The sequence below is a fragment of the Salvelinus alpinus genome, chromosome 1 (genome assembly GCF_045679555.1).
Source record: "Salvelinus alpinus chromosome 1, SLU_Salpinus.1, whole genome shotgun sequence".
NCBI classification, from domain to species: domain Eukaryota; kingdom Metazoa; phylum Chordata; class Actinopteri; order Salmoniformes; family Salmonidae; genus Salvelinus; species Salvelinus alpinus.
The window spans coordinates 33,176,059-33,201,985 of NC_092086.1; the positions used below are offsets into that span (position 1 = coordinate 33,176,059).

A 25,927-nucleotide genomic window follows, 5' to 3' on the forward strand; every position below is an offset into this window, starting at 1 on the left:
AACAAACTATCACTGGATATTTTTGTATAGGCCTGTCTGTGAGTTTGAGTTCTTTCCACAGTGTAGGCCTTCTCTATTGACAGACAGTGAGTATCTAATGGCATTGCAGTCCATTTCACATAAGTAAACATATGCAAGTTTAGTTCATTTTCATTCCCATTGAAATAAACGCAACATGCAACAATTTCAACGTGTTTACTGAGTTACTGTTCATAGAAGGAAATCAGTCAATTGAAATACGTTCGTTAGGCCCTAATATATGGATTTAACGTGACTGGGGAGCCAGGCCCAGCCAACCAGAATGAGTTTTTCCTAACAAAAGGGCTTTATTACAGACAGAAATACTCCTACTTCTTGATATGCCACACCTGTCAAGTGACTGGATTATCTTGGCAAATGAGTAATGCACACTAACAGGGATGTAAATAAATATTTTGCACAACATTTGAGAGTTAAGCTTTTTGTGCGTATGGATAATTTGTGGAATATTTTATTTCAGCTCATGAAACATGGGACCAACACTACATGTTGCGTTTATAATTTTGTTCTGTATGGACACTGCTGAGGTTCAGCTGAGGCCTTGGTGCAAAGTACTAATTTTGCCACTAGGGAGAGACAATGTCTAGCAAAATGTCTAGCAAAGACCCACGATGGACGCGAGAGACGCTGCCCCTGATTCCTGGGAACAAGAGGATGATGTTGAGGCCCCGGTTGACGGGAAACTCGATTCCGGTACTAAATCAGGATTTCAATGATGTTGACTGTGGAATTACTGATAACTTGGTAACTAACAATTTGATTAACACCTTTGACTTGTACATTTAAGAGTCCCTGCAAATGATTGATGACACAAAAGTGTTTTATATCATGTTTTAATAAAGCTGATTTGATTCTTCAATACATCCCTCTTTCCATCCCATGAAATTATTTGACCAGTGTTTTTTCAGACATCTTTGAGAAACAGGCATTGAACTTCAATGAGATTAGTGCAGTATGTACTTCAACCACCTATGTCCTTAAAACATTAATCTATTAAATATTTTCACTTCAGAAAACGAAATTAATGGTGTATCAAAAATAATGCTCCCAGTTCAACATTAAATATCAGTTATTTTTCTCCTTTGCTGTGAGTAGATTATTGCACCAGAATTGCTGATTAGGAGCAGAATAAAAAGTAACATGTACATACATGTTTAATGAATATGAAAACTATGTCCTCAATAAAGTAAGGTGATAAAGACATAACAAAGCCTTACGACAAACAGATATACAACAAATGGAAATTATATCAGAGTACAGTGAACCAAGATCATCTTTATAGTATCAATTCAGAAGACAACAATTACGGTTGTATTTTCAAGTTAAGTGCACATCCTAAGTTAAGAAAAACTTTAAAGTATAAGCTCATTCCATTCTGTCTGCTTTGGATATAAAAATGTCTAACGGCACAGTGTTGTACAGTGGATACAAAAGCAGTTTTATAAGCAAATGATTCATCACATTTGAAAGTCATTGGAATGTCAGTAGTCTACTGACACCCTAGGTCATTAAAGTTCTCCCAAATTTTATGACTACATAGCAGAAATATGATTGGACAACGAGAATATAACCCCTATCATTTAAATAATTACAACTGTGTACAAAACATGTCGTAAACCCCCTTAGAGCTGTAGGTCAAGAATAGTTAAATTCTCTAGATGTCTTCAAGAGAGAGAAGTTAATGGTATGGAAGGAACATAAAACTGGATCCTTGACAAAGGGCTGAGAGAAAAGGTATGTGAAATCAAAGAGAGTGTAATGGAAGCAGGACGGAAATATTGTTGTGTCATTTCAAGTCAGGAATCATAATTCATCACAGTAGTTATTGCAACAAATTATAGACTTATTTTGAGAATTAAAAAAATAAAATGACTATGTGCAACATTAAATAAGGTAGTGCAGTAATAATGGACAGAACAAATGGAATATATATATATATTTTTTAAACAACCCTGCATCGAAACCAAATCCTTTAACCTGCAAATATGCTATCATCAGTCTAGGCATTATAATAACTACTAGGCTACAGTATGTCTTTCTCACAGGAAACATCAACATAACTTACAGCCACTATATTTTTTGGCAAAGGAAATTTCCTCAGAATGCATGTTAAGCAAGACTTTGCTTGTAAGGAAATGTTAGCCCCATTGGTCAGATTATTAAAACCAGACATTTATATTGTAAAAAATAAAAAATAAAAAAAATACACCAATCAGACCCAAGTATGTGCAAAAATTAACAGGAGGGTGTTTGACAAACCATGGACGGTCTATTGGGGTAGTGCACATATACTGTGGGTGTGTTTAAAGATCAGAAGCGGGTGGATGTGAGTATTCTCTCGTTCAATTCATATCACAGTATGCTTTCATTTTTCTACTACATTTCCCTCTATATAGATCTGGTTTTACTGATCATGATGGTGATTGAGTGGATAGAAATAGGTATGCATACATTACATACAAACTAAAATTGTTTTATTTCCAGTGTTAGTCACACGTTACTTGGCTTGCATATAAGCTGTTTTACCTCCGGGCCATGACGAGACCGACTGAAGTAGAGTGGAGGCCATGAACCAGGAAGTCCTCAGACGACCCTTCACCTTTGACTCCCTGCCTCAGGTGTAGTTCCTGCTTGACCAGAGTTCTTAGGTCCTACTCCTACATAGTTATTTATTAACCCACAATGATTGAGTCCTCAGACACAACCCTAGAGACTAAGGCTGGATTCCATTCTGAAATCCTGGTTCCTTCCCGTTGTCCTTGACCTCTCCCAGTCATCAAGGGACTGGAAAGAAAGAATAAAGTAGAGATAAAATGCCAAAAGCACTCCCTACCCTTCTGGTAGGCTAAGTGAAGCCTTTGCTGTCTAATTATCTCTCATCACAGTTTCCAGTCCCTTTAGATCTATAAGGAGACAGTTGTCAAGAAAAGATGCAAGGGAGAATTATTTGAGAATGGAATAAATCCCTGCTCTGCAACACCTGCTGGACTGGCCTGGAACCTTTCAGAGCTGGTTTCAAATAACCCTGCCCTGGTGGCTGTCCTATCTGCCCGTCTCCTCCACTGGTGCCTCCTGGCCCTCAGGCCATCTCTCCTCCTCTTCCCCTTCCTGTGTACCCACCTCGCCGTTATCCTGCGTGGGCTCGGGTTCAGCCAGCACCTGGGGGGTCTCTGGACTCTCAGGGGCCACGGAAACCGCCTCGTCTGGGACAAGGGAAGGTGGGTTGGGTGTGGTGGGTTGTGGGAACCTCTCCCTGGAGAGATCCTCAGCCTGGCCCACGGAGCTTGTCTCACTGTGGGAGTCAGAGCCTCCTGCACCCTCGCGCCGGAACAGCCTCTGTCCTGCACGTGGAGGAGGAATCAGAGAATAGTAGTCTAAGATTTCCAGTATTTTTAATAAATAAAATATGTCCCTTGATTTTAAAAGAGAATGACTGCGAAAGAACAAGAATATCCCATCTATAGATTCTGTGAGACCATACCTGGCAGTCTCTTGGCAGAGGAGGTAGGGGTTTCTGGCGACGCCAGCCCACCTGTCTGGGCCTTCATGGAGTAGATGGGCTCTGTGGAGTCCAGGGAACCTATGGGAAACAGTCACTTAATATACCATCGGAATGCAGATGTACAGGAGCAACCTAGGAGCAGGCACACACACACAGTTGTGTACCTGCAGCCAGGTTAAAGGTTCTGCCCTTCACAGTGCTCTGGAACGGAGAGAACCAGTTCAACACAGAGCCGACCAGAGGAATCTGTCTCAACACACCCTGAGAGAGAGAGAGAGAGATGGTGCAATTTTTTTAATACAAATCAGTCCATAAAATGTACATGTATACAAATTAATGTCATACACATACAAAAACGCACACACACACCTCCTCCATGAGTTTGTCCTGGTTGTCTTTCTGGAGCTGGAGCTCTGCCTCCTGGATGCCTTTCCTCACCACCTCTGTCATGTTCTCTAATAGCTAGTGACAAGATGGGACAGAAGAAAATAGTCATTTACAACTCAATCAATGCAATAGGATTGTAGTATTGCATAGATTCTTTATTACATTTTATCATAAAAAATCGATATAATCTGGAAGTACAAGCCACGTTGGAGGAAGTGACAGACTGTAGGTAAACAGAAGTACCAGCCATGTTGGAGGAAGTGACAGACTGTAGGTAAACAGAAGTACCAGCCATGTTGGAGGAAGTGACAGACTGTAGGTAAACAGAAGTACCAGCCATGTTGGAGGAAGTGACAGACTGTAGGTAAACATAAGTACCAGCCATGTTGGAGGAAGTGACAGACTGTAGGTAAATAGATTAGAAGGAGATAGCGTTACCCTGCCGTTTTCCTCTATGTCCCTCCCCAGGGCGGCTATCGTATCCACTAGCTCTGCAACGTCTAGGTCCTCCGTTGCCATGCCAATAAATATGCAGTCCTTCTCGGGTCCGAACTCCAGGCCTAAGGATGGAGGGAGAGAAGTTAAGAGGTAAAGCAGGCAGAATCAGAACCAGGTCTGAATCATTCCTTGGATTGAGGGGAAGAATGAAACCTTGAGTTTCAGATGTGATAAAAGAAGCTCTGTGCTGTGGACAGGCACAGTACTGACCGGTGGAGAAGATGAGGTCTGCATCCAGATCCCCTAGTTTCACCAGCAGCTCACTGTTGATCTTCTCCACCTCCAACTGTCTCTTACTGTCGTTCAGCTCCTCAATCCTCGGCTCATACCTGAGTGGATACACACAATCATTTTGTGGACAAGTCACATTGCTTTACACAAATTACACACTTTATTTTACTGTACAGAAATGACCACGTTTTTACTATGAAATGGCATGGTAAAAGACACCTGAAACCCCACCTCTTTAAGGAATACCTAGGATAGGATAAAGTAATCCTTCTAACCCCCCCCTTAAAAGAGTTAGATGCACTATTGTAAAGTGGTTGTTCCACTGGATATCATAAGGTGAATGCACCAATTTGTAAGTCGCTCTGGATAAGAGCGTCTGCTAAATGACTTAAATGTAAATGTAAAATGGTAATTACACAGCTACTAATGATACAAATACGGAATGAATAACAGTATATTCCTACCTGACGGCTCCCAGGCCAGGCCAGCTGAGGTCCTCTATGTAACTGAGGGCAGAGTGGCGGTACACCTCCTCTCTGAAGTCCAGTCTGAGACGCAGCGTACAGTTCAGCACAGGAACCAGCTCAGTCAACCGCTCCACCAGCAGATCCACGTCACACCTCTGGGTCCCCAGGGCTGGGAGGGAACAGGTCAGAGGGCAGAGTTCAGAGGTCAACAGCTACAGGGTCAACAAAAGGAGAGTTGTGCCTGACTGATGATGATCAGGTGTTCTTCATTAACTGTACAGGTGAGTGTGTAATACAAATTATGGTATGTCTAACAGGTGAGTGTGTGTCTTACATGTGAATGTTTATTTTATAGGTGAATGTGTGCCTTTCTTTATGATGTGTGTCTGTCCTACAGGTGTGTGTGTGTGTGTGTGTGTGTGTGTGTGTGTGTGTGTGTGTGTGTGTGTGTGTGTGTGTGTGTGTTACCTGCGGCGGTCATAAGAGGGGTGAAGCGGACACAGGTGCCCTCGTCCTCCAACTCCACTATGTCTACCCCGCTGGCGGGCACCAGCTGTGCCAACCGCTCACACAGCTACAGGCAGACACAATCAATCAACCAACCAACCAAGCAACCAACATTGTCTCACCCATTACACATGTAAACAAATGCTCACCCATCTGTTGAGGGAATCTAGCACTTCTCTCTCTCCAGCAAAGTAGCCCTCCACAGAACCACCACTGGATTCTGAGTAGAGGGAAGAGGGCATAGCATTATGACCTATTACATATAACATGCCAAATTCAAACACATAGTACATTTACATGATACTCATTTGAATGCATTATTACATCATTTGAATGCCCACATTGCATCTAAAGTAAGTTGGATGCAGCTGAGTAAGAGTTCCTGGTTAGTTGAGGAAAATGTGTTAGAACAGGAAGAGTAGTGTTAAACACTCACCTGCACTGGTCTCCTGGGAGAACCTAAACACTACTACTGGAGAGTTGAGCTCATCCTCCACCTGCAGCACAGGAAGGGTGAGAGACACACAGGTGAGGTTCCACACATCCAGGATCATAACCTTTGATCTTTAAAAAACTCTGTTGTCATTAACATGCAAACAGGTGTAATGTGTGAGAATGGGCCGGAGAAGCTGTGTGATGTGATGCTATGGAGATGCCTGGGTTTGACACACACATCCTCTGTTTGAGCAGTCAAACTGGTCTGCATGGAGATTGTTAAATCATGTAGCTTTAAAAAAAGGTAAATGTTTGGGCATAAATGTCAATGCCTATGACTTCCATTCACAATGGACATGTCTGTGTTTTCCATGGACTTTATATACATGACTAACTCTTACAACCTACGACACAGCCACAACTGACCATTATACTGTATGTACTGTGTATACTTTGTACATCTACCCAGTACCCATAGCAGGATTGACTGGTTGAAGTGACATGTTTGATTGTTACTGTTGTACCCTAACAGGGTAGTTATGTAAACACAGTGAGGTCCATCTTTGATGACGCCTGGGCCAAAGTTCAACTTTAGAGTCATCAGGATTCTGTGAAGACGTGGTGGTGGGGGGGACAGGACATTGTCTGCTGTGCCTAAAACATGCCTGTAGTGATGATTGGACAGGAACCAGGAAGAGGACTGATTGCAGTTTTAGCAAATGAGTGCCCTCGATTTGAGCGGTGTCTCAAATACAGTGCCTTTCAGTGCATTCAGGTGGAAAAACATGGTCAGGTACAGAGTGAAACAGAGAAAGAAAGGTGGGAGCAGGCAGGGGAAAGAGGGTTGGTCCCACCTACAATAGACAGAATGAGAGAGCCCAGCAAGTCCCGTAGAGAGCCCCCTGAGATCGGCGGGATCCGAGAGAGAGACACCACACCCTGTAACCAAGGCAACCCAACAGCTCACTATCTACAGTATACACACGACACTCACTACAACAAACGGTACTCAAAGCCACCATCAACACAGTAACCAGACCCACACTCTGCTTGTTCACCAGATCAGCTTCAGCAGTTACTGCACCATTCCAATGATCTCTATATCGTCTACATGTGTAAATCATATTCACACTCAGTTTCAGATTATATAAAGGTCACTATCTGCTCAGAGCTGATGCCTGTGAACAAGGTTTTTGTTTTGCAACAGTAAGATGGAGGTCTCTGTTAGCGAGGCTCAGTGCTGTTTCTTTACCATAGTCAAAGCATCGACGAAAGAGATCTCAGAGTCAAGCTCATCCTGATGATGACATAACAGACGTCAGACGCCCGCATCTTTATAAATGTTATGTGTTAGAGTGAAGTGTGATCTTATGATTGTTTTCTTAAGTTATCGTATCTTAAAACTCAAGCAAAAGCTTATATATTGGGGGCCTTCATCATATGACCCACCTATGTGTAATGGCTTTATAGTGCCTTCGTTTACACCCATAGTGCGTTACTAAATACAATAAACAGCTTATGACTGCTTAGAACAGCCTCAATGCATAAATGCTTTCCACACACATTAATAGTAGTAGATAGTTTAACAGAAAGTTGTGGACCTACTGAAGTCTTTATGGAAGCCAGAGTCTTCAGTTTCTCCAGAAGCTGTTGGCTCTACAGACAAAAAGAGATAGAACACGGGTCAGTTTGTTAGCAGTAAGATGATAGAAATTAATACAGATCGCTAACCCACATGGTAATTACTAACCCAAAGTACTTACGAGCTCTACAGCGTGTCTAATCTTCTCCACTATCCCATCGTGGCCCAGGTACTGCAGGGAGAGCCAGAGAGGCAGGGCACGCAGCTTCTCTACTGGCTGACTGGAGGTCAACCCAGCTGCCAGAGACTAAGATAGGAGAGAGATAGGTGGATAGGTGAATAGGTGGATAGGTGAAAGCAAAGATTCCACCACATAGCTTTCACCAATACAGTCATATCAGATCTCTAGTAACTTCAAGGGAGGCAGGAAGGAAGGAAGGATGCAAGTTTAAAGGCCCTACAGCTACAGACAAGGAGAGAGTTAAAAGGGCATACCAAAGAAGAGAGAACAGGAAGGAGAAAGCATACCAGGGCTGGGTCCTCGTGTCTGTAGAGGGTGACAGCTGGGACAGCAGGCAGGCCCAGCCACGGACCCAGGGTCAGGGTCATACTGTCACTCCTGGTGGCCGCCTGGGGACAGGGGAGGGGGCAAAGACACATAGTAGACATATTACATTACCGTACTATACAGGCATCTTAGTGTATACATTTAGAGTTCTGAGGGTCACAGAATGGGAGAGCATATCCTATACGTACCGTCACGGGGGACGAGACCTCCCCCAGAGCCAGGGTGGCCAAGTTGACCCTGAGAGACAGAAAAGACCAAGCAGTTATAAAGCATGTACAAACCCCTCCAATATGGTTGTTTAAAGACATATTTGAAGTATAACAAGTATGTGTAATGTTGTTACTCACCCTTCTATGTGGAGCCACATGCCATACTGTTCACACAGCTCCTTTAGACGGCCCAGCTTGTCTGTGTGTCCCGCCCCAGGGGTGCCTGGGAAGACAGGCAGTGAGTACGCTCGGAGTCACTCTGCTGTACGTCTTGGTCAATAAGTCAGTGATAGACATGTTGATTTAACCTTTATTTGACCAGGTAAGTCATACAATAACATCCTGGTTGGTGAAGGGGTAAACATTGTTTCACTTTAGAGTGTAATACTATGTGTGTTGCTACCATGTTGTTGTCATGTTGCTACCATGCTGTGTTGTCTTAGGTCTCCGTGTTGCGTTGTCATTGTTGTGATGTGTGTACACACACATACATTTTTTTTATCCCAGCCCCCGTCCCAGCAGGAGGCCTTTGGTAGGCTGTCATTGTAAATAATACATTTGTTCTTAACTGACTTGACTAGTTAAATAAAGTTTAAATAAAAATAAAAAACTGTCACCATGCTAGGTTTTTCAATAAGCACACAACCTTGGAGAAAATAAAACACTTTTAAAGAGTAGAAGTGTGTTCTTAGCCATTTCTTGTATTAAAAAGGTGATAAAATTCCCCACTGACCAGCATTGGCAATCAGCAGCAATGGAAGCTTCCCAGTCTCCACATCCTCTCTAATCAGCTTGTCCAGCAACGCTATATCCTGCAATCAGCAAAACACCCAGGGAGACGTTTTCCATTTAAAAATCAGGGTAGTATGGTAGGTAGTACGCATACAGGCACCCCAGTATCCTAAATACATAAACTCAGCAGAAAAAGAAACGTCCCTTTTTCAGGACCCTGTCTTTCAAAGATAATTCATAAAAATCCAAATAACTTCACAGATCATTGTAAAGGGTTTAAACACTGTTTCCCATGCTTGTTCAATGAACCATAAACAATTAATGAACATGCACCTGTGGAACAGTCGTTAAGACACTAACAGCTTACAGACGGTAGGCAATTAAGGTCACAGTTATGAAAACTTATTACACTAAAGAGGCCTTTCTACGGACTCTGAAAAACACCAAAAGAAAGATGCCCAGGGTCCCTGCTCATCTGCGTGAACGTGCCTTAGGCATGCTGCAAGGAGGCATGAGGACTGCAGATGTGGCCAGGGAAATAAATTGCAATGTCCGTACTGTGAGACGCCTAAGACAGCGCTACAGGGAGACAGGACGGACAGCTGATTGTTCACGCAGTGGCAGACCACATGTAACAACACCTGCACAGGATCGGTACATCCAAACATCACACCTGCGGGACAGGTACAGGATGGCAACAACAACTGCCCGAGTTACACCAGGAATACACAACACCTCCATCGGTGCTCAGACTGTCCGCAATAGGCTGAGGCTGGACTGAGGGCTTGTAGGCCTGTTGTAAGGCAGGTTCTCACCAGACATCACCGTCAGCTATGGTCACAAACCCACCGTCGCTGGACCGGACAGGACTGGAAAAAAGTGCTCTTCACTGACTGACAAGTCGCGGTTTTGTCTCACCAGAGGTGATGGTCGGATTTGTATTTATCGTCAAAGGAATGAGTGTTACACCGAGGCCTGTACTCGGGAGCAGGACCGATTTGGAGGTGGAGGGTCCGTCATGGTCTGGGGCGGTGTGTCACATTATCATCGGACTGAGCTTGTTGTCATAGCAGGCAAACTCAAAGCTGTGCGTTACAGGGAAGACATCCTCCTCCCTCATGTGTTACCCTTCCGGCAGGCTCATCCTGACATGACACTCCAGCATGACAATGCCACCAGCCATACTGCTCATTCTGTGCGTGATTTCCTGCAAGAAAGGAATGTCAGTGTTCTGCCATGGCCAGCAAAGAGCCCGGATCTCAATCCTATTGAGCAAGTCTGGAACCTGTTGGATCGGAGGGTGAGGGCTGGGGCCATTCCCCCCAGAAATGTCCGGGAACCTGCAGGTGCCTTGGTTGAAGAGTGGGGTAACATCTCACAGCAAGTACTGGCAAATCTGGTGCAGTCCACGAGGAGGAGATGCTGCATTAAGTACTGCGGTGCTGGTGGCCACACCAGATACTAACTGTTACTTTTGATTTTGACCACCCCTTTGTTCAGGGACACATTATTCCATTTCTGTTAGTCACATGTCTGTGGAACTTGTTCAGTTTATGTCTCAGTTGTTGAATCTTGTTATATTCATACAAATACTTACACATGTTAAGTTTGCTGAAAATAAACACAGTTGACAGTGAGAGGACGTTTCCTTTTTTGCTGAGTTTATATACACACACGTGTATATATATATATATACATACACACACAAAGAATGTGGACACCCCTTAAAATTAGTGGATTCGGCTATTTTTGCTGGCAGGTGTATAAAATCGAGCTCAGTGACTTTCAACGTGGCACCGTCATGGGATGCCACCTTTCCAACAAGTCAGTTTGTCAAATTTCTGCCCTGCTAGAGCTACCCCGGTCAATTTTAAGTGCTGTTATTGTGAAGTAGAAATGTCTAGGAGCAACAACAGCTCAGCCGCGAAGTGGTAGGCCACACAAGCTCACAGAACGGGACCACCAGTGTTGAAGTGCATAGTGCGTAAAAATGATCTGTCCTCGGTTGCAACACACACTACCAAGTTACAAACTGCCTCTGGATGAAATGTCAGCACAATACCTGTTCGTCAGGAACTTCATGAAATGTGGAAGAACTTGACTGGCCTGCACAGAGCCCTGACCTCAACTCCATCGAACACTGACTGCGAGCCAGGCCCAATCGCCCAACATCAGAGTCCAACCTCACTAATGCGCTTGTGGCTGAATGGAAGCAAGTCCCCACAGCAAAGTTCCAATATCTAATGGAAAGCCTTCCCAGAAGAGTGGAGGCTGTTATAGTAGCAAAGTGGGGGGACCAACTCCATATTAATGCCCATCGTTTTGGAATGAGGTGTCCACATACTTTGGTAGTACACATTGTATGAGCCCTATCTAAATGAGGCTGATCTACCATTTGGTGCTGGGATCCAAACATGGTGTTACAGGGGACGGTGCACAGGCTGGACAGAGGCAGACCCAGCTAAGGAAGAGAGGATTTCTGTTAAAGTCAATCTACATTGAATAACTTCTGAAATATCTGCTCTTATAATACTAAAGTAACATCAAAAAGGTCTGTCTGTGTCTTCATGTAAGAACACGCAATGCGTTTCTATGCCTGCTTCTACGCCTACTTGGCTGCAGAGGTGCTGTCCCAGGCCAGGCCTGCAGGTGGCGCTCTGGTAAATGACAGGCTGTCTGGAGTTGAGCACGGTGTAGCCCTCTGTGGAGTAGTCCTCATAGCGGGTGTTGATGACCAGGCGACACACCTTCAGCAGGCCCTCTCTGTCATCTTCATGGTAGTATGCTGAGCCACTCTCATACCTGGCAGGACATCATAATCCACTTAGCAATGCACCAGGAACAAGCACACACATGCACTCGACAGACAGACCCACACACCTGAAGAGTCTGCAGAGCCAGAGTGTTGTGTCAGACGCGATGCGTGTGATCAGCTTCCTGAGTCTCTCCCTGTCCAGCACTGAGATGTAGGCTGCTAGGCTGTGTCCTAGCAACGCCATGTGACCCTGCTCTCCGACATTCTGCATCCTGCTAGGGGGACAAGACATGCACAGGAAGTGAGGTCACAAAGACGTGATGTTGATAAACTGCATTATACTGATTGTATTGGGAATATTTAAGAATAATAAAGTTCATATACAGTGAAGAGTGATTAACACAATGCTTAGCATATTTATTTGTTTTCACGTTCTGTTTGTGCAAGGTTCTGTTGATAGTGATTGACGCCAGACTGGAGGTACAAGGACACTGATTATTACTTTATTCTGTGAAACACGGTGTGATTCTGTAGCAGCTGACAATGTCACTGCAATTTGTTTTGACTTCCTACAAGCCTCTTGGGCTGTTTTTTACAGAACACTTGGTACTGTCTGATTAGAATATAAAGGGCCTTTCTCCAAGATGTATGGATATCATAAGGTGAATGCACCAATTTGTAAGTCGCTCTGGATAAGAGCGTCTGCTAAATGACTTAAATGTAAATGTAAGAGGCCAGATAGACATTTTCTCTGCCTCTGATCTGGAGGCGTCTCCCTGTTGCAACTTTAATAAACCGGATAGATTTTTTATTGATATTATCAACAACTTATTTTTGTTCACTTGGAAATTCTTATTATACTGATAAGAAAATTCTAAGATGGCCTTCCAACTGACATATGCTCTCAGTAGTGGTGTCTTAATGTCAGACCTACCGATGGCTTGGGTTATCTTCCTCCTCATCTTCATGCATGAGATTCTGGACCAGCTGGAGTATACTGGCCACATCCTGCCCACTGGAAGTTTGGAACAAAACACACAACGCGTTGCTTGAGGGAACTCATTGCTTCTGTGAAATACCATCCACATTTGTATGTGTGTGAGAGAGAGAGAGAGAGAGAGAGAGAGAGAGAAAGATACTAGATTGAAAGTGAGAAACAGGGGTATCTGCTGTACTCACTCTCCCTGTAGGGGTCCAGGGATACTACTCCTGCTGAACTGTCGTCTATCTGCATCCAGATCTGATGCCCTGGAGAGAAACAAACAACAAAACCAACAAGTCAGATAGTCCTTCAGGTGTGTGCATCTGACTTGTGTTAACATACATTATGTGTGAAGAGATGTGTGTCATTAACAGCCAGTGTAATACTCGTCAATACATCTTTATGAACAAACACCAATTCATAAAAGCTTACTTTCGGCCATCCTCCAAGATCTTCATGGCCTCATTGAGGTTCTTGCCCATCTCAGCGAGTGTGGGGTCGACCATCATCTACGGTCAGAAGTCAGAGACTGAGCAAAAAGACACTTAAGCAGATGGATACCTCATTCAATCTCAGGGTTAGACAGAGCCATTGCCAGAGGCTAGCTAAAAACACATCTTTCAGTTCTCTCTCCCCCTAAAGCCTTATATTTAACACTAATCCTCCCTCTACCCTCCTCTGTCACCTATTGGACTGCACATTGAGGTGGATCAGAGGTATATTAGACAGAGGTCAATCTAATTGTTAACATTAGTCAAATATTGACATTGGCATGATGTAACAGACTCTACCATAGTCTAGCTCATGTTATTGCCAATTCCAGGCGACTGGAGAAGCAGTTGAAAGTAAATAGTCTGACTATAACTTCTATTCATTACCAGTGGTGCCTCAAGGCCCTAATTTCTGTCTGAAATGATAATGGGTGTGGTTATGGATACACCTGTTATGTGATAGAGTTGGATTACCTGGCTGATTTCATCAAACCGGATGTTCTGCTTCTACAACATGCCACTCAATATATTTATTATCTGCCTAAATATTTGTCTTTCAGTAAAATGTCTGTTAAGCAACAAATAACATCCTTGATCATGATGACTCTGGCTGTCTACTGAAGTATGTTCTGACCAGGGGAGTTTAAGAGCCCTGACGCTTGCTCTATAACACGCATCGCTTGCCGTACGGTTTTGGAAACATAAGGAACGTATCTTCCATATCAAATGAAAATAATACACAGCCATATCTCCAAGTTGCATTACTTGTTTACGGAAGACATACGTGGCCACCTATGCTAAATAGCCATCTAGCATGCTCCAAATATCTGTGTGTAATCGTAACTGTGGAAAGTGTAGTTCGTCGACTGGAAGCACACACATCTTGTGGTTATGTGCAAAACTGCTAAAGTAAGTGTATATTTTTATTTAATTTATTACTGATATGAAAAGGGACATATCAGCATGTTTCGAAAACCGGTTTGAAAGGGGTGATTATTGACCTTTCTAAATGTTAAAACACAGCATCGGAATTGTAGTTCAAAACGATTTTCCCAGTCGGAGCTCGTTTCCCCCCCGCGTTCTCAGTTGTCTTGGGGACGCTGAAGTCGGAGATTTCAGAGTTCCCAGTTGTTTTGAACGCGGCACCTGCGCTAGTCAATCAGTTATCCGTGACCATCCATAACAAATTAGCAGCATCGTCATCACGATGATAAGCTGTTTTATGAATGGAAGGTGGCAGCTTCTTAATTGACGACATAAGCCATGAAAAAACAAGGACATGCAAGGGTTAAATGCCACATTGCATTGCGTGAATAAAGGAAATAAAGCTAGTTCCGCGTAATTCTTAGCAATGACAGCTGGCTTACCGCTGTTGGTGCTGCTAGCCTAACTAGCATTGCTAGCCATAGTTTGCCTAGCGTTACCGCTTGGACCACACCAAGATTGACAGCTCGTTTGTGCTTACCTTGTGACGCGGTGGCTTAAGACAGTTGGAAAGCTTGAGAAAAGGATACGCCGCCTATCCACTCTGTATGGACGTGGGGAATAGTATAATATTGACGGCTGAACAGCTTCGTTATCCTGCTAACTCCTGTAAATGTTAACTTCCTGGACTGGCGCTCCGTATTCCACGCTGGCAGAGCTGACGTATCGCTACGTTTGCTACACCACCAATGTGGTGCTGTGTGTATCTTGATTGGCTGATAGGTGCTTAGCTGACTAGCAGGCAGTGGAGTGCAGGGTTTTTGAATTGGGCCCCTGTATTACTTTGAAATAGCCTAGTTTAATTCCTCCATTCATTGAAGTAATGATCTATTTGGATGAGCAGGGCATCTAGTGCATAATGCACCAGTCCATCATAGACAGATAAGTGATTATTTCAGTGAAGGTAGGATGTATTCAAACAGAGGGAGAATAAAATAACCAAAAAGTCAAAATTTGATATATTTGACCATTTATCTTCTTGAAATTTGATTTTAAACCTAACCTTAACCATGGCAGGTAGCCTAGTGTGTTGGGCCATAACTGAAAAATTGTTGTCAGCTCGGGGATTCGATACAAGGCAAAAATCTGTCGTTCTGCCCTGAACAAGCCGGTTAACCCACTGTTCCCTGGTAGGCCGTCATTGTAAATAAGAACTTGTTCTTAACTGACTTGCCTAGTTAAATTAAAAAATAATTTAAAAGACCACACAGAAAACCTTATGCCTAATCTTAAATTAAGACCAAAAAGCAGCTTTGTGTTATCTAGTGGAAACCACTCCCAATTGGATGAGGTCAAAGGGGAGGGGAAGTGAAGAATCAAAGAAATGCAATTGAGATTCTCCCAGAGTGCAGTACACGTTCTTCTATTATTATACCTCAGTGGTAGTACCCTAGAATAGATGACGATGACTAATAATGAATATGGATGTGTGTATGTAATTATATTACTATGTAACTATTTGGACAGTAATGCTGAAACTTTTAATTTGGCTCTATACTGCAGCATTTTGAATTTGAGAAACAAATGAACATGAGACAGTACAGAATGTCATCATTTATTAGAGTTTTTTTCATAAATATCTGTTTTACCGTTTAGAAATGAAAGGACTGTGAATCAAGTGCCCCCATTTGAAGGTGCCAGAAGTACACTACATGACCAACAGTATGTGGACAGCTGCTCGTTGAACATTTAATTCCAAAATCATGGGTATTAATATGGAGTTGGTCCCCCCTTTGCTGCTTCCCAGAAGAACAGCCTCCGTTCTTCTGGGAAGGCTTTCCACTAGATGTTGGAACATTGCTGCGGGGACTTGCTTCCATTCAGCCACAAGAGCATTAGTGAGGTCGGGCACTGATGTTGGGCGATTAGGCCTGGCTCGCAGTTGGCGTTCCAATTCATCCCAAAGATGTTCGATGGGGTTGAGGTCAGGGCTCTGTGCAGGCCAGTCAAGTTCTTCCACACCGATCTCGACAAACCATTTCTGTATGGACCTCGCTTTCTGCATGGGGGCATTGTCATGCTGAAACAGGAAAGGGCCTTCCCCAAACTGTTGTCACAAAGTTGGAAGCACAGAATCGTCTGGAATGTCATTGTATGCTGTAGCGGTAAGATTTCCCTTCACTGGAACTAAGGGGCGTAGCCCGAACCATTTAAAATAGCCCCTGACCATTGTTCCTCCTCCACCAAACCTTACAGTTGGCACTATGCATTCGGGCAGGTAGCATTCTCCTGGCATCCGCCAAACCCAGATTCTTCCGTTGGACTGCCAGATGGTGAAGCGTGATTCATCACTCCAGAGAACGCGTCTCCACTGCTCAAGTGTACAATGGCGGCGAGCTTTACACCATTCCAGCCAACGCTTGGCATTGCACATGGTGATCTTAGGCTTGTGTGCGGCTGGTCGGCCATGGAAACCCAGTTCATTAAGTTCCTGACGAACAGTTATTATGCTGACATTGCTTCCATAGGCAGTTTGGAACTTGGTAGTGAGCATTGCAACTTAGGACAGATGATTTTTATGCACTACGCGCTTCAGCACTCGGCGGTCCCGTTCTGTGAGCTTGTGTGGACTACCACTTCACGGCTGACCTGTTGTTGCTCCTAGACGTTTCCACTTCACAATAACAGCTCTTACAGTTGACCTTAGCAGCTCTAGCAGGGAAGAAATTTGATGAACTTACTTGTTGGAAAGGTGGCATCTTATGACTGTGCCATGTTGAAAGTCACTGACCAGTAAGGCCATTCTACTGCCAATGATTGTCTATGGAGATTGCGTGGCTGTGTGGCTGAAAAAGCCAAATCCACTAATTTGATGGAGCATCCACATATATTTGTATATACAGTGCATTCGGAAAGTATTCAGACCCCTTCCCTTTTTCCACATTTTGCTACGTTACAGCCTTATTCTAAAATGGATTAAAAAAAAAAAATCTTCATGAATCTACACACAATACCCCATAATGACAGATTTTTTGAAATGTTCGAAAATGTATTACATATAAAAAACAGATACGTTATTTACAGAAGTATTCAGACCTTTTGTTATGAGACTCGAAATTGAGCTCAGGTGCATTTCCATTAATCATCCTTGAGATGTTTCTACAACCTGATTGGGGTACACCTGTGGTAAATTTAATTGATTGGACTTGATTTGGAAAGGCACACACCTATTTATATAAGATCCCACAGTTGACAGTGCATGTCAGAGCAAAAACCAAACCATGAGGTCGAAGGAATTGTCCGTAGAGCTCCGAGACAGGATTGTGTTGAGGCACAGATCTGGTGAAGGGTACCAAAAAATGTATGAAGCATTGAAGTGAAGGTCCCAAAGAACACAGTGGCCTCCATCATTCTTAAATGGAAGAAGTTTGGAACCACCAAGACTGTTCCTAGAGCTGGCCACCCGGAAAAACTGAGCAATCGTGGGAGAAGGGCCTTGGTCAGGCAGGTGACCAAGAACCCGATGGTCCCTCTGACAGAGCTCCAGAGTTCCTCTGTGGAGATGGGAGAACCTTCCAGAAGGACAACCATCTCTAAGGCTGAAATCGCTGCCAAAAGTGCTTCAACAAAGTACTGAGTAAAGGGTCTGAATACTTATGTAAATATGATATTTCAGTTTTTTATTTGTAAGACATTTGCAAAAAATTATAAACTGTTTTTGCTTTGTCATTGTGGAGTATTGTGTGTAGATTGAGGAGGTAAACATGTTTTAAACGTCTATTTTAGAATAAGGCTGTAACGTAGCAAAATGTGGAAAAAGTCAAGGGGTCTGAATACTTTCTGAATGCACTGTATAGTGTATGTACATTTAGGTTGGTGTAAAAGTGACTAGGCAATCAAGATAGATAATAACAGAGTAGAAGCAGTGTATGTGCAGTGTGTGTATGTGGGGCGTCAATATGCATGTGTGTGTGGGGTTTGTGTCTTTGAGTGTATTTAGTGTGTGTATGTGTGTTGGAGTGTCAGTGGAAGTATGTGTGAGTGTGTGGGTAGTGTCCAGTGGTTGTGTAATGTTCACGATTATCTGTAATCATGGCAGCATCCACATTAATGTAGAAGTGTTCAGAAACATATACTATTCTTATTTACAATACAAGTGACTCCAACATGACACAATACATTATTTACCATTCATTTCTATTGGGCACAACATAATCTGAAACACAACCAAAACAAATTACAAATCCATCGAACAAGTTGGTAGAGTCACAAGCTTGATGTAGTCATTGCGTCCTAGGAATATGGGACCAAATATTAAACTTGTGAGTAAATTGATTACAATATAAGTGAATTTGTCCAAATACACCTTCAAATGGAGAGGACTAGATACATAAAGTGCATTCATTTCTAAACCGTAAAACAGATATGTTTGAAAATACCCTCATATAAAAGGATATTTCATCTGTAATCCAAAATGTATAGAGGATAGAGCTAAATTTAAATGTTTTAGCTTCACTGTCCAAATAATATGTAGGGGAGTGTAAATAGCTGCACCGTTAAAACATGCAAATGCAAGTTCATTCAACTGTTATAGGTAGCCCAGTGGGAGTTGGACCTGTAGCCGAAAAGTGTTCAGTTGGTGTCCCAGGCCGGGTGCTGGAAGAAGGGAAGAATTGATCCGGCAACTGGAGGGTTGCTGGGTTCACATCCTCAAGCTATTCCCCTACTGTTGAGCCCTTGAGCAAGGTCCTTAACCCCACTCTCCATCCAGGGATGCTGCACTGCAGCTTTACCCTGTGCTCATCTCAATTGTATGTGTGGTGATGTACACATACTTGTACAGAGCAGAAGACACATTTCTGTTGTTTGCTGTAACATATGGGCAATAAAGCTGTATTGTATAACATTTTCTCAACCTCACATGTATCAGGTATTGATTCTGCCCACTGGACACAAACTGGTGCAATCAACATTGTTTCAGCGTAATTTGTCAACATATTGTGATGTGAAATCTATGTGGATTTTTTTTTTTTTACAAAAAGTCATCAATGTAAACTGTTGTTTTGAGGATGAAATTTCAACCACAGAATTGTCCTAATGGTAACAAATGTTAAACATAGACAAACCTTGTATAACATATGTTAGATTTGTACCTTTGAAACGCGTCAGATCTTCAATGTTATATCCACAACCTCCTACTGGAGAGTTGATCTATCTACAGCTATCAATTTGATCTCCCATCCAGGGTTTTAACCAAGTTCAACCCTGCTTAGCTTTGTCACGGACTACTACCAATGTGCTATCATCAGAATGATTACAGAGATATATCTTAATAACTAAATAGATTCACCGTTGCTATTGAAGTCAATCCAAAGGGTAGGTTTAATAGCGCAAATGAAATATAACCATACTCTATAAGTCATCAATGATACTATTTAGGCCTATATAGAATTTGTGAAGTCATCAACAGCTATTGTTTAAATTCAAACCAGAGTTATATACAGGTTATAATAAAAAATAGACAATACATGTGTTTCATGCTTTGGTTAATGTCAAATTGAATCTTCAAGTTAATAATGAATATGTTGGATTCACATCTCCATTTCAACCAAATATCTAAGTTAAATAATAGGACATTTAAAGTTTGATTTGATTTAGTCCTATTCTTTAATTTTGGTTGAGATGGAGACGTGAATCCAACATATCAATTACAAAGTTTTAGACAAAATGAAATTAAAGTCAGACTAAGTCAGTGGCACAAAATATACCTCTCCTTCAAATGTTGATATTCGGTTGTGTTGATAACCAAACACAATGCAATATAACTTTTTCAATACAGTAAATAGCCTATTAACTTGTCAATAAGTTAACAAATTATGTTGGATTCACGTCTCCAACTTAACAAAAAATGTCAGTTAAAGACTAGAATTACGGCAGTGGCTCATATGTAACTGTCCAAGCATTAGATACATCTCCTTTAAATGTTGATATTTAGTTGCGTTGTCAACCTAACACAATTTCGATATGACTTTTGTAATACAGACTAATGTAACAGTTTTAATACAACCTTAAAATGAGTAACTCATCCATGGCCACATTTTGAGGGAACTATAACTATAAAAGTCTTATTATGTAATCATAGAATTTCAAGATGGCAGGCAAAGGTCGGAGGTGGAGATCCACAATATAAATATCTGCACAGAATCTCGAACAGCATTGATCACTTGCATTATGTACTTTTAATGTAACCTCAACTGCAATTCAGGTCATTTGGTTGTGCTATTAGATGAAGCACAGTGATATCACATTGCTGTATAAATACAAAATATCTGACATTGTATTTCCATTTCAACTTTGTTGTCCCTTTAAATGGTTGAAAGTGCAGTGATAACACATTTAGATGACAACTAAACCAAAAATCCAACATTTTCTTTCCATTGGAATTTGGTTGTGCTTTTAGATGGTTGAATGCATAGTGATAACACATTGGGAATTCAACAAACTTCTGTCTCTCTTTTTGAGTGGGTCAATAAAGGTAGAAATATCTCTGATCAACATCTCATCCAAAAATGACCCACATTATCCACGTTGAAATGACTCTGTGTTGTTGTTTGTGTCACACTGCTTTGCTTTATCTTGGCCAGGTCGCAGTTGTAAATGACAACTTGTTCTCAACTAGCCTACCTGGTTAAATAAAGGTGTCACGACTTCCGCCGACGTTGGTCCCTCTCCTTGTTCGGGCGGCGTTCGGCGGTCGAAGTCGCCGACCTTCTAGCCATCGCTGATCCTCTTTTCATTTTCCTTTGGTTTTGTCTTGTCTTGTATTACACCTGGTTCCAATCCCATTCATTACATGTTGTGTATTTAACCCTCTGTTCCCCCGCATTGTCCTTGTCGGTGATTGTTTGTTTGTAAGCTATGTGCAAGATATGTTCTGGGGCCTGTTGCACAAAACTAGGATAAGGGATTAAGCCAGGATATCTTGGTGATCCTGGCTCAATTGATCCGTAATCCGGTTGCACTAAAGATGGATAGGGGGCAGGAGGATATGTTATGGTATAAATTACCATGGAGATTTATTCTGTGGAGCTAGCCTGCTCCAGACCAGGCTAAATTCCAGGATCTATTTAATCTCATCCCTAATGTCAGTCAGCAGTCACCACAAATGGAAACCAATAGTTATTTCACTGCTCACTATACATTGTTATCACATATAACTAGACCCACTGTTATTATTTAAACGTTTGTGATCATTAATTTCAATGATTTTGGATAAAAAATGATTTTTAGATGATGTTGCTATCATTAGATAATTTACAGTTTCCCATAGACTATAAGGCTATATATAAAATGATAGAATATTAGGGCCACAGAGGGTCCTTATTGAATAAGGACAAAACAAAGCAGTTAAACCATCAGCTCCTTTCGAAACTGAAGTCACAGTGACTCTACAAGATGGAAAGCACAGAATCCAAGCATATTATACAAAATGATACATACACATTCAAAGGTCTGTATATAACACACCCTGCATGTCTGCACACTAAAATAAATGCAGGACAAATCCATACACATCAACTGAACAGACAAATGAATGGATGCAGTAGCCTCCCTGCAGCCTTGTATTACACACAGTATACCGCACAAACATCATAAGAGGCCAAATTCGTCAAAAAACGAACCCAAAAAAACCCAAATTCCTCTGCCACCGCAGGACATATTTAACCAAAATTGAAAGCACACATACTAACTAAAATAATTCAACACATATTGGTCCCTCAGCAGCCGACCACTGTCGTCATCAGGGAAGATTGCCGGATTGTCCCAGTCCATGGCTGGTGGCACTCTGGGGGCCCTCTCCTTCCTCAGGCAGGCCACATTGTGGAGGACAGCACAAGCCACAGTAATATCACATGCCCTAACAGGGCTGACCCTTAATTTGTGAAGGCAGTGAAAGCGTGCCTTCAGGAGGCCAAAGGTCATTTCAACTCTGGCCCTGGTCCTGGCATGGGCATGGTTGTAGGCCTGCTGTGCTTCCTGGGGGTCTGTGAAAGGTGTCAGGAGAAAAGGCTGGCAGCCATACCCCCTGTCTCCCAGCAACACACCAGAGAATTCACCTGTCAACACAAAATCTCATCATTACTACCTCATAAACACAGTGATATTCTTGACACAGCCATGATGGTTATAAATAGGGGTTGTGTGGCTTACCTTGTGATAGGCACTGATAGATTTCAGAGGCCCGAAAGATTCTGGAGTCATGGACTGAGCCAGGCCATTTTGCCACAACATTGCTGATCACACAGTCAGCATTGCAGACCATCTGAAATCATAAGATGAGGAATATTACACCAATCAATGCACATCACTGGCAATGCAGAGTGTTCGTCAATGGACAATATCAAAAAGTTATGTTCACCTGAACATTAATGCTGTGAAAGGATTTCCTATTCACAAAATCGGCCTCATGGGCACCTGAGGGGGCTTTTATCCTTATGTGTGTGCAGTCCACTGCACCAATGACATTGGGGAAACCTGTCACACAAAGTAATGAGTATCCTACTATGTGTTAACAGTTGTCCTGTAATTTGTAGATCCTCTTACCTGCAATCCTATAGAACTCCTCTTTGATGTCACAGAGTCTTCTGTGGCCAGGGAAGGAGATGAAGACATCTGCTAATGCTTTGATAGCCAGACACACACTCCTTATTGTGCGGCAAATTGTGGCCTTGTTCAGCTGTTCTGCATCCCCCACTGAGTACAGGAAGGCTCCACTAGCAAAAAAGCGCAAGGCCACACAAACCATTTGCTCCACACTCAGTGCATGGCTCCGTGCAGTGCGGTGCTTAATCCTGGGACCCAGTAGTCTGCATAGATACCTGATGCCATCTGCAGAAAACCTGTATCTTTCATATAGATGGTCATCAGGGAAGGCCAGTGGGTCCAACCGGTCCCTGAAGACCCTTTCTCGCCTGAAGGCTCTCCTCAGCACAAGTGCTTCTTCATCCACCACATCTCGCACGAATGGGCATGCCATTGTCAGAGCAGAAAGGAACACACAATTTTGGCCCTTCATATAGGCTAGTGGCCACACCTGGTGCTGGGGGGGTGGGCAAAAGAGGGCGATGCCTTATAACGATGACTTGGTTGTACTGATTGCTGGGAAAATAAAAAAAACCTTAGAAAGATGCCACCGTCCTGTGTGCTCACAATAAGAGCTCATATGTCATGGCTCACTTGACTTTACGAGAATATACCTAATTTTTATTTTGAGCTGTGTCATCTTCTTGGAGCTGGGGGAGGAAAGAAAAATAATGATTAATACATTTGTGTTACAGTTAGCATACAGTGTACATTGAAGGCATATCTCACCTCCCTCTCAAGTTTTTTTATTTCAAGGTCCAGTTTCCTAATTGTCCTCTTTTTTATTTCGGACTCCAGTGCAAGATTTTCCATCTTTTTCTTCTTGTACTGAATGTCTATGTCTGCCAGTTCTATTTGGCGCCGGAGGTGGTTGCCATACAACTTTCTGATAGCTTGTGAGCTCTGTGAACACAATACAATTAGCGCAGCTGGAATTTGGCAGGATGTGGTGTCCTTTTATTAATACGCACTATGTTGCCAGGCTGGTTTTCCCACTGTATAGCATCTGGGTCCTGTAAAATAAATTAGATTTTTTGATTTTGATGAGGACTCCTCACCATTGTAGAGTAAATAGTACTTTCACAGTCTTAACATGATACCTCATGCCTTCTGGAATCCAGAGAGATGGTCTCCTCCTCATCATCGTCTCCATCATGTGCTGTTGCTGCTGCACTGGGGCCTTCACCCTATCACATTTAATCGGATTCATATTGAAGCTAGTAGACAAGACATGCCAGGCCTACAGTATGCCTTTGATGGAGTACTCACTGGATCAGCATCGTCTGGTGCTTGTGCTGGTGGCTCTAACAGGAACACAGTGCTGCCAGACACTGCAAGGCAATAGGTAAACCAAAGTCAGACAGTCCAAATTGATTCAATATGAATGTGGTTGTATCCCATGTAGAGATGGAAGGACATACCTTGAATGAAGCGGGTGGCATCTTGGGAGGAACCTATGCTCGTCTCTTTCCCCCCAGGGATCCCCTCTAAGACGGGCCTGCCTTTATTTAGCTCCAAGGCCATGTCCTCTGCTGGGGTAAGGTCAGCCTTTGGTGACCCACCACCCGTGCCTTGTCTGTGGGTATTCTTTTTCACTGCTAAAACAGTACAGACAATGTGTGAACAGGCACCTTCTGGGTACAATATATGCTTGTGCTTTGTTAAATATTAGTCAGGGACCATACCATTCTGCAGAATGTTCTTGTATTTGATTTTGACCTGCTGCCATGTCCGTTTTGGCCCGTTCATGTTTAATCTACACACACACACACACACACACACACATTTAATGGAGTCACATTGCAAAAAATTACTTGGTATTTTTGTCTTGTTTTCAGTAAAAATATCAAAAAATTTATCATAGCTTTATACAGTGTGATGGAGTTACTTTACACAATTTCACTCATATCTGCAGTGCATTTCAATTAAAAATTTAACCGTTTCATAATTACAGTACAACTGCATTTTTGGAGATGTGAATTAAATATTTGAATTGTAATTGTGATGTTTCAGCGGAGCGGTGAGTGTGTAATTGTGCACTACTTACGCATTCAGGCGGTCTGCAATACTTTGCCACGCTTTTTCTCTTTGCTTTATCACTGTGGCGGTGTTGCCTTTCTTCTTAATTATATCTTTTACCTCCTCGTATGCCTCCATGAGGATTTGTGCTTCCGACGGGGAAAAGTACGCGGCTCTAGTTGCCATGGTAAATCAGTTAATCTGTGATCTGTGGCGGGGTCTATTTGAGTGAGCCGTGAGCGCGCACCTATCCAGGATTGGTTTCACCTGGCTTAATGAATCCGTGTCTGCTCATCCTGGCTTGGTCTTTGTGCAACCAATTAAGCCTGGACGCACATGTTTTGGCTTCATTGAGCTCAGCTGAGTCATTTATCCCGGATGTCTTAATTCTACTTTTGTGCAACAGGCCCCTGGTGTGCGACGGGTATTGTACCCACTTGTATTATTTTGTAAATTTTGGTTTTCAGAGTTTTTGAGCACTTATTAAACTGCTCCGTTTATACCAAGTTCGATCTCCTGCGCCTGACTTCCCTGCCACCAGCACGCATTCCTTACAAAAGGTGAAATAAAAAAATTAAGTGGTTTGCCCAGTGGCTGAGCTCATACAGCAGGTTTAAACATTCTCATTACGTCAATAGAATACAGGCCTATAAGTGGGAAAGGTTTGACAGACAGTGAATGGAAAATGAAAACTGCAAAGAAAAATGACTTGAAAATAGCTTTATTTGTAGCAATTTCAGAATCTGTACCTATAAGAGTATGTACATCTTATTGACATATAATGCAGATATACAGTCAGAGATGCACAAGCATCACCTCATGCAATAAAATCCTGAAATGCTGTATTTATTTGTAGATCTACCAATTTGGGCCAACCCAATCCACCACATTCACCAGACAAGGTAAATAGCAATTTCCTTGAAAATAAAAGTGCCATACGAGCAACCATGCCATGG

At 42.6% G+C, this 25,927-nt stretch overlaps 2 protein-coding genes across 11 annotated transcripts; both read right to left on the reverse strand.

The window, feature by feature from the left end:
* Positions 1-856: 856 nt before the first annotated feature.
* LOC139573658 (pyridoxal-dependent decarboxylase domain-containing protein 1-like) lies at positions 857-15,046 on the reverse strand. Of its 6 annotated transcripts, XM_071397361.1 has the most exons (25): positions 14,851-15,039; positions 13,327-13,403; positions 13,092-13,160; positions 12,847-12,927; positions 12,038-12,187; positions 11,770-11,959; positions 11,550-11,618; positions 9,159-9,237; positions 8,564-8,648; positions 8,405-8,453; positions 8,177-8,278; positions 7,830-7,955; positions 7,672-7,722; positions 6,925-7,005; positions 6,068-6,128; positions 5,781-5,851; positions 5,593-5,698; positions 5,122-5,293; positions 4,637-4,755; positions 4,367-4,488; positions 3,911-4,003; positions 3,706-3,802; positions 3,521-3,619; positions 3,160-3,380; positions 857-2,823 (listed from the first exon to the last, which is right to left on the reverse strand). In XM_071397361.1, exons 2-25 carry the CDS (start codon positions 13,401-13,403, stop codon positions 2,746-2,748), a joined length of 2,448 nt encoding a protein of 815 aa, XP_071253462.1. In that variant the 5' UTR covers positions 14,851-15,039; the 3' UTR covers positions 857-2,745. The 6 variants fall into 6 exon arrangements, with proteins under 6 accessions (XP_071253462.1, XP_071253472.1, XP_071253483.1 ...); XM_071397371.1 differs by having other exon boundaries at positions 857-3,380; positions 12,038-12,184; XM_071397382.1 differs by lacking the exon at positions 6,925-7,005 and adding an exon at positions 7,319-7,363 and having other exon boundaries at positions 857-3,380; positions 14,851-15,038.
* Positions 15,047-21,068: 6,022 nt separating this feature from the next.
* Positions 21,069-25,357, reverse strand: LOC139573691 (putative nuclease HARBI1). Of its 5 annotated transcripts, XM_071397483.1 has the most exons (11): positions 25,000-25,357; positions 24,638-24,708; positions 24,374-24,550; positions 24,222-24,283; positions 24,053-24,139; positions 23,924-23,965; positions 23,682-23,855; positions 23,567-23,602; positions 22,914-23,468; positions 22,521-22,632; positions 21,075-22,426 (listed from the first exon to the last, which is right to left on the reverse strand). In XM_071397483.1, exons 1-8 carry the CDS (start codon positions 25,155-25,157, stop codon positions 23,567-23,569), a joined length of 807 nt encoding a protein of 268 aa, XP_071253584.1. In that variant the 5' UTR covers positions 25,158-25,357; the 3' UTR covers positions 21,075-22,426; positions 22,521-22,632; positions 22,914-23,468. The 5 variants fall into 5 exon arrangements, with proteins under 5 accessions (XP_071253559.1, XP_071253550.1, XP_071253568.1 ...); XM_071397476.1 differs by having other exon boundaries at positions 21,073-22,426; positions 23,567-23,855; XM_071397458.1 differs by adding an exon at positions 22,729-22,844 and having other exon boundaries at positions 21,069-22,426; positions 23,682-24,139; positions 24,638-25,357.
* Positions 25,358-25,927: the final 570 nt, after the last annotated feature.